Source organism: Rhineura floridana, chromosome 19, assembly GCF_030035675.1.
Source record: "Rhineura floridana isolate rRhiFlo1 chromosome 19, rRhiFlo1.hap2, whole genome shotgun sequence".
In the NCBI taxonomy this organism is placed as follows: Eukaryota; Metazoa; Chordata; class Lepidosauria; order Squamata; family Rhineuridae; genus Rhineura; species Rhineura floridana.
The window spans coordinates 9,405,450-9,417,470 of NC_084498.1; the positions used below are offsets into that span (position 1 = coordinate 9,405,450).

A 12,021-nucleotide genomic window follows, 5' to 3' on the forward strand; every position below is an offset into this window, starting at 1 on the left:
TCCTCATTGAGTAGCTGTGCCACCATTTCTTTTCTCTGTCTTTTACTATGGATGTACCTGAAGAAAGCTTTTTTGTTGCTTTTAGCATCTCTCGCTAACCTCAGCTCATTCTCCCTGACGCCATCCCTGCAATTCCGTGATACCTGCCTGGACTCTTCCTTTGCGGCCTGGCCTTCTTTTTACTTCCTGTATGTGTCCTTTTTTGTTTTCAGGTAATTTCTAAGCTTTCTATGAAGCCAGATTGGCTTCTTCAGCTGTTTCTCCCCTTTTTTCCTTGTTGGAATTGCTTGCCATTGCGCTTTTAGAATTTCCTTTTTTACAAACTCCCACCCATCTTGGACTCCTTTTCTCATTAGGGTCGCTTGCCATGGAACCTTACTTACAATTGTTCTGAGTTTATTAAAATCAGCTTTCCTGAAGTCCAGGGTGCACATATGGCTACTCTCAGCTTTTGCTTCTGTTAAGATCAAGAATTCAAGTATGGTGTGGTCACTTTCCCCCAGAGTTCCCGTAACTACCACTTCATCCACCAAATCATCTCTGTTGGTTAGAATCAAGTCCAAGATAGCTGATCCTCTGGTTGCTTCCTCCACTTTCTGTAGGAGAAAGTTATCTCCAACACAAGTCAGAAATTTATTGGAGGGGTTGTATTTGGCAGAATTTGTCTCACAACAGATATCAGGATAATTGAAATCCCCCATTACTATTACATCATGCCTCCTTGAAACATTGGTAATTTGCTTTTCAAAAGTTACATTCTCGTCTTCTCCTTGATTGGGTGGTCACTAGTAGACTCCAAGCACCACATTCCTTTTATTACTTGCCCCATTAATTTTAATCCAGATACTCTCAGTGGAGCTACTAAGCTCATCTTCCTGTATTTCTGTGCAAATAGCGTGACTCCACCTCCCTTTTTATTCCTTCTGTTCTTGTTTTGAACAAGTTATATCCTTCAATTGCTGTATTTCAGTCATGGGAGTCATCCCACCAAGTTTCAGTTACACCTGTCAAGTTGTAATTACCCTCCTGTATTAAGAGTTCAAGTTTGTCCTGCTTGTTTCCCATGCTCTACGCATTAGTATACAGACATCGAAGACCATGTGATTTATGGCTTGGCTTCCTTACTACATTTTTCTGAGGACTGTTACCGGTGGGCCTACTCATTGGCCCGCTTTGAAGCTCTACCCTCAAAATTATTGGAGGGCAGGTATGATAAGACCCCGAGAATTCTTAGGTACTGCCCCTGTGAAACACATGAGGTGGAGACGGTCTCGCATGTCCTTTTTTAAATGTAAATTTTATGAGGAAGCCAGAAACGACCTCTTAACCCCTAACCTTTTAAATACACCGGGTCGTACTCTCAGCGTACTTTTAACAATTCTTCTTCAGGGCTCCGACAAAGAAACTACCATATCAGTGGCCAAATTTTTAAACCAGGCCATGATGATTAGGAAGACCATGACTAGCTCGAGGCCCTGATTTTATCGGAACGGTTGAGTCCAAAGTAATTCATTTACTGTTAACTGTTCCTTTTCTTATGTGTTTATAGTTGTTGTATTTTGTCTGTTTGCAATGGTCTGTGGACTTTGCAATAAAGAATTTGAGGACTGTTACTGGGCCCTATTAGTGCTGATCTCTGTTCCCGTTACTGTGCACAAGCCTTCATCAGTCGTTACCACCAAGTTTACGTCTCCCTCCCCCTTAGGATTCATTTTAAAGCCCTCCTGATGAACTTCTCCATGCTGTGGCCAAACACATTCTTCCCAGTCCTTGTGAGATGCAGCCTATCACTTGCCAGCAGTCCATCTTCCAGGAAGTATAGCCCGTGGTCCCAGAATCCAAATCTCTCATGTCGGCACCACCTTCGTAGCCATGACTTCGCACAGAGTATTTTTTTTCCCTTTCTACTCCGCTTCTAAGTACTGGAAGGATGGATGAAAAAACTATCTGGGCCCCAAAATCCTTGAGTTTCCTTCCCAGAGCTTCAAAGTCTGATGCGATTTCCTCATAGCTCCGTTTGGCAGTGTCATTTGTTCCCACATGGATGAGGAGAAAGGAATACCTGTCGGTGGGCTTGATGAGTGATGGCAACCCTTCTGTCACATCTCTAATCCGTCTTCCTGGTAGGCAGCATACCTGGCGAGTCCACAGATCTTCTTGGCATACTTGGGTTTCAATCCCATGCAATAGGGAGTCTCCCACTACTAGTACTCTTCCCTTCTTATTATGGGGTGTGGTTTCATTGCCCCTGCTTGATTGAGCTTCAGCCTCTTGCTCGTTGTTGCACGGGGTCTCCTGCAATTCTTCTACCACAGGCTGTTCTCCAGTCTCATCCTCGAAAGCAGTTCCATAGTTCCACTGGTGAAGGGTGTCTTCTAGCTCTTCTGCTCCTAACTGTCACCCTTTCCCACGGAGTTTCCTCCACTTCATTGTTCCTCTCCAAAGCAGTCTCCTCTTCTGCTACCACATGCTGTTGCTCTTCCACTTCCTGTACTTCTCTTTGCTGCTGCTGTTCCAGTGTTCTGTCTAAGAACTCTTCATCTTCTCCATTGGCTATGGGCGGTTTATAAATGAAAATAAATAAATAAATAAATAAATAAATAAATAATAAATAAATAAATAAGCAAGCCTGTAGAAGTGGGTAGTGGGCTTTATAAGTAAACCCAAAATAATGTATTGCTTGTAGCCCTTATCTCATATGATCAATACCTCTTACAATGTTTTGTTTCGTTGATAGGGTTGCCAGGTTCTGGGCCTGAGACTGATCCTGTATCTTTAGGAGAAGAGAAAGTCAGCCAAGTGCAGGTGTTCTTGCAACACTGTAATGAGGAAAAACCACAAGGTGGAATTCTCCCTTCCACCTGCACAACTTTTAAAGATACAGAAGACCTCTTGGTTGCCAGACCCAGCCTCTAAGACACCCTTTCCCAACCGGTGTGCCTCCAGATGTTGTTGGACCACAACTCCCATCAGCCTCAGCCATTGGCAATGCTGGCTGAGGCTGATGGGAGTTGTGGTCCAACAACATCTGGAGGCACACTGGTTGGGAAAGGCTGCTCTAAGAGCTTCTGTCTTCAAGCTGGTTCCATCTACATCGGGGATAGGGAACCTGTGACACTCCATATGCTGTTGGATGCTTCCTCGATGAGCCCCAGTCAGTATGCTCAGTGGTCTGGGATTATGAGAGAGTTACAGTCTGTGAGAATTCCTCTCTTACTTCCTTTCAGCCACCTTGTGAGCCTCTTGACATTTCAGGGTTAGAGCTCTTCTCATGAGTAGGCCCACTCTTAGGTTTGTTTATTTATACTGCAGCCACTGGGACATTCTACCCCAGACTTTACAAACCTCCTTTTCTCCTATCTAGTTCCTCCCTCTTTGGCAAAACTTGCCATTGCCTTTTATTCAGAGCTTGGGAAAGTTACTTTTTTGAACTACAACTCCCATCAGCACCAGCCAGCATGGCCACTGGATTGGGCTGATGGGAGTTGTAGTTCAAAAAAGTAACTTTCCCAAGCTCTGCTTTTATTCAGTTGTGATCTCTCCTCTCTCTGTGAGATGTTCTTTTCCCTTATTCCTGCTTTAGTCAGTGTCTTACTTCTGTCTCTTGTTTCTTTTCCTGGATTTTACCTGATTACTACCTAGCTCTCTGCTTGTTCTTCCTTCGCTGCTTCACGTTCACTCACACATTTATGCTCCCTTTCAGTCCTCGATTCCAGTCCATTCGCTTTCACTCTCTCATCTTCACATGATGCTGGACTGTGCCACTTCAGACAGGGAAGGGGAAGATTGAATGCTTCACCGTGATAAAAAAAATATGCCATTCACTTACAAAATGTATGTGCCAGGGAGAAAGGATCAAAGTCCAGACGATTCCTTAAGTTGCTAGTTTTCTTTGCTGACCAGGACTTACGGAACTCACTGCCACAAGAATGTATTCTTGTTTAATTATTTTTTTAAAAAAAGGTTTAGATAAATTCATGAAGAATATGTCTATCAGCTGTTAATAGCCACATTAGCTAAGTGGAAGCTGTAGGTACCAAGGTAATATAAAGAGATGGTGTCAGGTCTGGTGATCTGGAAGCAAGTTAAGAGTTGAGATGGGAAAGAGATTGATGGGGACAGGCAGTCTAATGTAGCTCAGTCTGTTTGTGAAGGATGAGTACAGGCTGAGGTGCTGGGCCAGAGAGAACAGTGGCTATAATAATGATATAATTGGCATTTCTATAACACTTCCAAGCACTCAGTGTGCTTCGCATGCATTATATTGTGACACACAAGAACCCTGTAAGGAGGTCAGTGTTGTTGATTTTCTCTTGGGTTTGGGGGCTAACAGACAGTGGCTTGACCAAGTCCCCAAGTGAGCTCAGCAGTGGCAGCTTAGCATAGTGGTTAGAGTGTCGTACTAAAATTGGGGACACCCAGGTACAAAGTGCACTGAACATAAGAAGAGCCCTGCTGGATCAGGCCAAAGGCTCATCTAATCCAGCATCCTGTTCTCAGAGTGGCCAGCTGGATTCCTATAGGAAATCCACCAGCAGGACCCGCGTGCAAAAATGCACTCCCCTCCTCTGATTCCCAGGCATATCTACTCCAGCACCATCATGACTAGTAGCTGTTGATAGCCTTATCGCCCTCCATGAATTTGTCTAATCCCCTTTTAAAGCTGTCTAAGTTGGCTGCCAGCACTACAGCTTGTGCGTAGTGTGCTTCATGAAGAAGCACTTCCTTTTGTCTGTCTTAAATTTTCCACCATTCAGCTTCATTGGAGGACCCGGGTTTGAGTATTATCCAAAAGGAGCAAAATTTCTTTCTATCCACTCTGTAGTCTAACCATGCAAAATTGTGTACACCTCTATCATGTCCGCCTGTGACTTGCTTCCCCGCCACCAAACTAAAAAGCCCAAAATGTCATAGCCTTCTCCTCACAAGAGAGTTGCTCTAGCCTCTTGGTCATTTTGGTTGCCCTCTTCTGAACTTTCTGAAACTCTACAATATCCTTTTTGGGGGGTGGCAGCTAGATCTCACTCAGTATTCCAAGTATGGCTGCACCATAGATTTGTATAACAGCATTATAATATTAGTTTTATTTTCAACCCATTTTCTAATGACCTCTAATGTGGGGTTTGCCTTTTTCATAGCTGCCACACACTGGGTTAACATCATGTGAGTTATACTCTGTCAGCCTAAGCAACCTCCCTAGGTTGTTGTGAGAATAAAATGGGAGGGGAGAACCATGTGAGCCACCCTCAGCTTCTGAGAGGAAGAGGCAGGATAAAAATGTAATACCAAAAGTAAAAATATATATATCTGGGCCCTGATTTGAGATCCCTGATTTGTGAGGGCTGGATAGGGAGGCCTGGAGGGAGGGCAGGGTCTGACTCAGGGTCTGCCTGCTTTTGACTAGTGACGGGAAAAAATCAGTTGAGTTTGAATTTAAAGGCAAACCTAAGTAATTTGCACTTTCTGAAACAATGCAGGAACCAAACCATAATTCAAAATTCACCATTCTCCGAATTGTGCAGTGGAGTTCCCCAGCCAATTAATGTGTAAAAAATGCATAAACTTGGGTAAAGTATCCATAAAAAATGCATATACATTATATTAGGGGAAATGCTTTGCAAAAATGTCTATATTAGGCAAAATTTTATGCCACGTTCATTAAGATGCAGATACATTTTCATGAAGTTTTTTAAAAAAAATCTGCAGACATGTGGAAAACTGAAGACTGGAAAAAGTGAAAAACTTCAAGAAACTGAAACTGACAGATTTGCCCACCCCTTCCTGTGAGATGGAGATTTCTATGCTGCCCTTCTAGCATTTGTGTAATACTCGGGTAAAACCATTTAAAATCACCATGCTATTAAATACAGTAAAAATACATAGTCAAGTCTATGGTCTCCAGTGGAGGAGCCTGGTCCATTTGGGCAAATGGGGCACTGCCCCCCACCAAGCTCAGTTTGCCCTCGGCCTGTCTTCTTTCTTACATCCAGTCCAAGGGATGGTACTGCCTGCCAGCCCTTCTCTTCCATAGTCTGCTTTCACGCTGCACTTAATTTTGTTGTTCTGATCATTTCTTACCTGTTGATTTGCACATTATATTTTATCTTTCAAATGGCGTACAAAGTAGTTCTGGAATTCTAGTGGAATGTAGTGCAAATTTTGCACTAATTTTCTTGATAAATAATACCAGAAATAATCATTTGCAAGCTTGGGAGCTTGGAACATTGCGGGAGTTTTTTGCTGCAGCTGGTCGTATGACAGGCATCCCAGGATGTAGTGCAACCCCACCCTTTAGGCAAGCAGGTTTTTTTGTTTTTTGTTTGCCTGACAAAAAATTGTATCGGTATTCTGGCATAGGTGCGGATAGCAGCAGCATTTCCCACACGTACCTGTCTATACAACTAAAAAAAAGTCAGATGGTAAAGGGAGAGGGGTTGCATGGTGACAGGACGAGAACTTAGACCTCCTACACAGTGGGGAACTACAGCGTGCATGTGTATAGGTGAGGGACAAAAACAAGACTTTCATTACAGCCGCATGAAAGACATTTGTGTGAAATGCTGGTATATCGGCTGAAAAAGCCGCTGTTCCTTAATGCGACGGGTGCTGCAGTCTGAAAGGAGTTTTAGAAATCAGGACAGAAGCGCTACCATTTTAATCTGTTAAACTAACACAGTAAGCCCCATGTCTGAAAGCAGCCTTAGTCTCAAGTAGGGATGGGTGATGATTTCGATTCAGTTTGTATTTCAAGCACAATTTATCAAATTTGCACTTTCCGAAACAATGAGAGAACCGAAACACAACCATCCTTTGAAATTTGCATTTATTGGAATTTTGGGATGCAGTTCACCAACTAAACAACATTTACAAAAATACATATATTAGAGGAAAGTGTGCATAAAAATGAATATAGGAATGAAAATAACATGATAAAAGGCATGATATGATGAGAAATGGCTTGCAAAAATGTGTACCTTTGTCAAAACTGCCTACAAATGTGGTTTTTTTTGGAGAAATTTGCACTAAAATGATGGATAATTTTCATGAGGATTTTTTTTTTAAATCAAAGATTGTTGCAGAAATGTAGAGAACTGAACTTAACATTGGAAAAATGAGAAACTCAGAGAACTGAAATTGACAAATCTTTCTATCCCTAGTGTCAAGAGTCGCCACTTGCAGAACTCAGCGATGAGGAGGATAGGGAAAAAATTAGAATAGGTTAGCTCCATCTAATTGGTTCTGGCTTTGCCTGCTCCACCAACTCCTCCCTGCCTTCTATCCTACCAGTCCCAACAGGGATCAGCTTCCACTTGTCCCTGGGAGGGCATCCACGAGGCCATAGCATACTGCGGACTTCCGTGTTTGGAGGTGGAGAAGGTCTCTTTGTTGGAGTCACTGAAAAAGTCATGTGTTTGGTAGATCATTCCATTCCATTGGCACAGTCCACCAAGGGAGGGAACACACACTAACCCTGGAGTTGACATGTTTTCCTCCCAGGTGCTCCCCTTTCCACCCTGGCCGGTATGAGACAGGTAGGGGTTTGCATTTGGTGGGTTCTCCTCCATGGATTGTCCCTTCCCTGCCCCCATAAGATGCTCTATAAAGCTCCAGTGGATGTTATTCAACTGGTTCTACTCAGAGGAGACGCTGAGTGGGACTAATGTTGAATACCACCCATAGAAAATAAAATATATTTAAAAAATGCAACAAATATAAACATAATCTTTGCAAAACAACAAAAACAAAAAGCAGGTATTTAGCAGGCAAAAGCATGCCAGAATAAAAATGTCTTTGCTAAGCCGTGAAAGGCTGCCACAAAAAGGGCCATAGTTACTGGTGCAGCCACTGAGAAGGCCCTGTCCATTGTTGCTGTGAACTATGCCTCCGCCCTAGATGGGACACAGAGAAAGTTTTTGCTCCCCTCCTCTTAGCAATGAGTCTTCAGAGAATCAAATTCCTGTGGCGTTTTTGCTCCCAATGTGTTGTTACCTCATGCTCTCATTAAAAGCCTCAGTAGCACAGGAGCAAAATGAAGATGGCAAAAAGGCAACCATTTAAGCTCAACCATGTCATAAAATTCACTCTTCTGGGCCAGTGGTGGACCCTGCTCATACGTTTTTCATTGATGTATTGAAAACCCAGAAACATCTGTGTAACAGGGATGGGCTTGTTTGCTGAGCTCAGCAGGAGGGAAGCCCGCGGTTAAATTTGGTTTTGCCTCCTTGCAGGTCCTTAAAAAGAAAAAAAGAAAAGAACAGAATCTTGGCCCTGGGCAGGCGAGCAGATGGGAAGGGGTGTGTGGTTGGTGAGGGGTGGTGGTGGGAGTAGTCAGGAAATAATGGTACATAAAGCTTTCATCTGGTTATGTGTGTGTGAGTGAGAGAGAGAGGGGGGTGGGGGGGAGAGAAGCTGGATTCAGACAACTAGTCATTTCCTGGTGCTCAAACGTTTTTGCAGTCAGTGCGTAGGTGGAATCCATTGGAACTGGGATGTATGAAATCAAATGCCATAACTTAAGAGGTCTGCCTGACCAGATTAAAATGTCACTTTTTATCAGTTACATTTATTATCAGTGCCTTTTTGTGTGACAGTACTCGCCAGTTCAAAATCCTGGCGCCTGGTTTTCTGCTGCCCATGGGAGCCATTTTGTGCTGGCACCCACGGCACTTTTATCAGGATATGAGTACTGGTACCTCATGACAAAAAAAAGCGCACTGGTTCCTATTATTTATTAACAAAAATGTATAGACTGCCCTTTATCATTTTGTAATCATAGGATGGTTGTCCAACATAATATCTAAGAATATAATATAGATGAATCAAACAATATAATCCTTATACAGTAGGGCCCCACTCATACGGTGGGTTACGTTCCGGACCCCCGCTGAAAAGCGAAAACCGCTGAAGAGCAGCACTCATTGAATAGAATGGCTCGTGATGCCCGAAAACCGCCATAAAAGTGGAACAAGCGCCATATGAGTGGGGCTTTAGTCTAATTGCATCTAATTGAGACCGCTGTATTAGCGAATTGCTGTAAAGCGAAGCGCCGTAAAGTGGGACCCTACTGTAAACTAAAATCTAATCTAAAAACAGTTACAGGTAAACAGCAGTTGACCACATAGACTAAGGCCCTAGGCACCAAGTAAAACCAAAATAATTTAAATATCTCCAAAAGCCTGAGAGAATAGGTGTGTTCTAACCAGGTATTAGAAGCTTAGTTTTTATTTGTTTCATTTGATTTATTGCATTTATATGCCGCCTTTCCTCTGAGGAGCTCAAGGTGGCATACATGATTCTCCCCTTCTCCATATTATCCTCACAACAACCCTGTGAGGTAGGCTAGGCCAGGGGTGTAGTTGTCTGGGGGCCCAGGGGGGTCTTAGACTCCTTACTTTTTTGGGAGCAGGGTCCCTGTCTCTAGCATCCTAAACAATCAGCATGAAGGGGGAGTGTGTTAGCCACTGAGAAGAGTCTTCTGACATGCTTCCTTGTCCTTTCCTACAGATGGGAGCCAATCAGAGTGAAAGGAGGTAAGTCAGCCACTGAGAAGACTCTTCACAGCAGCTAACACTCTCCCTTTTCATGCTTATTGGCCCCTGTGGACATTTTGTTGTTGTGGGAGAAGACATTAACGAAGATCTCATTCTCAACCCAGCACGGGTTGGGAGGGTGTGTGGCTGTGACTATCATGGGGGGACTCTGCATTTGTGAATTTGCCGCTACTGGTAGCTGGCCCAAGGTTTCCCAGTGAGTCTACTCCAAGGAGGGCTAGCATTGGATGCAATCCGTGGTGTTTCTGGAATTGGCACATATCTGAAGTAGCCTTTGTGGAAATTGAGGATATTTATAGGGACTAGGATGCTTGTGAGAATTAAATAGATTTGTGGCGATGGCTTTTCTTACCTGTGCTTAAAACTCATCACAGATTCAACTGTAAACATCTCAGCAGAGTCCTAATTCCTGATGTGTTTCCGTTTTGCTCTTCCTGTCTGCCCCCCCCATAGATCCCTTATCTTCTTCTGAATGCCTCCACATCAGAACCAAGGCCTCGGATGTGCCCTGTGTTTTTTGGCGAAAGTATAGAGGTCAACCCCGAACCGGCGCAAGAAATTAGGTAACACATGGCTTTTCTTTTGTGCTTCCTCCTCCTCCTGCAAAAGATTAGTGGTTTTTATGAATGGTTTGATGGGTGTTTTAGTTGGAGTTGGGGGAGGAGTGAGGGGGAGAAGGAATGGCTGAAATTAAAAAGAGTGAATGCAGGAGAATAACAGGAGAGCATGAGGAGGTGGGGAAGAAAGGGTTGCTGCTTAGATCTCACATTGATTTCATCTCAGATTGAGGCAGAAAATTACTGCCAGCTGTTGAGCAGCCTGAACTCAGTGAGTTGGTGAACTTCACACAGGGATAGCCAATGTGATGCCCCTCCCAGGTATTGCCGGACTACAACTCCCACCATCCCTGACCATCAGCCAAACTGTCTGGGGGCTGATGGGAGTTGGAGTCCAACAAATCCTGGAGGCCCACCATGTTGGCTGTCCCTGTTGTAGCTCAGCTCACAGTGGGTGGAAAATCAGTGGTTGAAAGTTCACTTGCTTGCCATGGCAGCTGGTCTCTGTTGCAACTGTGGTTCTGTTGCCCATTCTGTTCCCAGTGCTCCAGTTATGGGGGGAAAGATAAATCACCCTCTCTTTGGCCTTCCAAAACCTGCAGCTAAAGGGGCCATCACGAAAGGTAAGGAGGGTAGGCTTCCTCTGCTTCCTTGTCCACCCCACCCAGCCCCATAATTTGCAGACTGCCCAGTTTCCTGGATCTTTTTTTGTTGAACAGAGTTAGATTCACTAATAGGCAAAAAACCTTGCTGTTTAAGAATGTACCTATAGCCCACAGATATTTCTGTCAAACTTTAAAAAGCAGGGAAATTAGGCAGCTATAGTGAATGCACCGGGGGAGCACGAGACCTGACCTCGTCTCTGAGATATTGTACTGCCCTACAAAGTTGTCAAAATGCAAACACAATTTGGGATGGTTTTCCACAGTCTGATCCACTTCCTGTGTAGCTCGGAAGAATTTGGTAACATGTGCCTCTGAGCATATGGTGAGTGGTGGCAACACCTGCCATCTCCAAAGATGGAGAAGTATATTTTTGTATGTTTGTTGGTGTTCTTCTTACTTTGCTTCTTTCCTGTGATACTATTGTTTCTACAGAGAATCTAATATAGAAAATTTTATTTCCCTCATTATTCTTCCTAGAGAACTGTGTCAAATTTATTTTTATTAATTTCAAAGCCTTTTTATTGGTCAATGTCATATGATGGTGAAGACAGCCTTTTGTGTTTCAAACTGGAGGTATTGTTCTATTTCTATTTTGGGTGCATTAATTAACAGTTGAACTTGAAACTGCAGTTTGATGTAAATTCAGATGATTACAATGTGTTGCTACTTAAGCAATGACTATAGCTGTTGGAAAAAACAAACTTGCCCTGCCCAAGATGCATGTTTTCAGCCCGCTATGTTTACACCACTTCATTTAAGGAAAGGTAGGCATGGTCAATTAAAAACATAGAGCACATCTAGAAATTTGCTAGAATATATTTCACCTCCCACTGTTTTATCTTGTGCAAACTGAGACACTGGAGACTATTCTGCCGAATAGTCAGCGCCATTATTCCACAAATGTTTTTGGAGTTTTTTAATGTATATTTTGCAAAGTGTTGCTGTGCTTCACATATTCACAGAAACAGAAGCAAAAGAAAATGATTTACTATAGGAAACTTCACTAAAATTGCAAAGTAAATCAAACATATTTAAAGTGACTGTCTGAACTCTATCAACTATATCTTAATATTGTTGCTTCCTCCCTGCTAAAACAAGATCAGCACAGCACATGTTTTGTTTCTATTATTTGGGCTGATTGCAGGTGTTGCCACCACTCACTGTATGCTCAGAAGCACATATTATCACATTCTTCCAAGCTATACAGGAAGTGGATCGGACTGTGAAAGACCAAGCCAAATTGTGTTT

General features: G+C 43.2%; 1 protein-coding gene across 5 annotated transcripts in view; it reads left to right on the plus strand.

The window, feature by feature from the left end:
* The window catches only part of RFLNA (refilin A), a 53,580-nt gene that overhangs the window by 20,598 nt on the left and 20,961 nt on the right, over positions 1–12,021 (plus strand). For all 5 annotated transcript variants that reach the window (XM_061602890.1, XM_061602891.1, XM_061602892.1 and 2 more), the window contains one exon: positions 10,005–10,114. In XM_061602890.1, the coding sequence (XP_061458874.1) occupies positions 10,005–10,114 (110 nt within the window). The remainder of the gene's footprint in view (positions 1–10,004; positions 10,115–12,021) is intronic.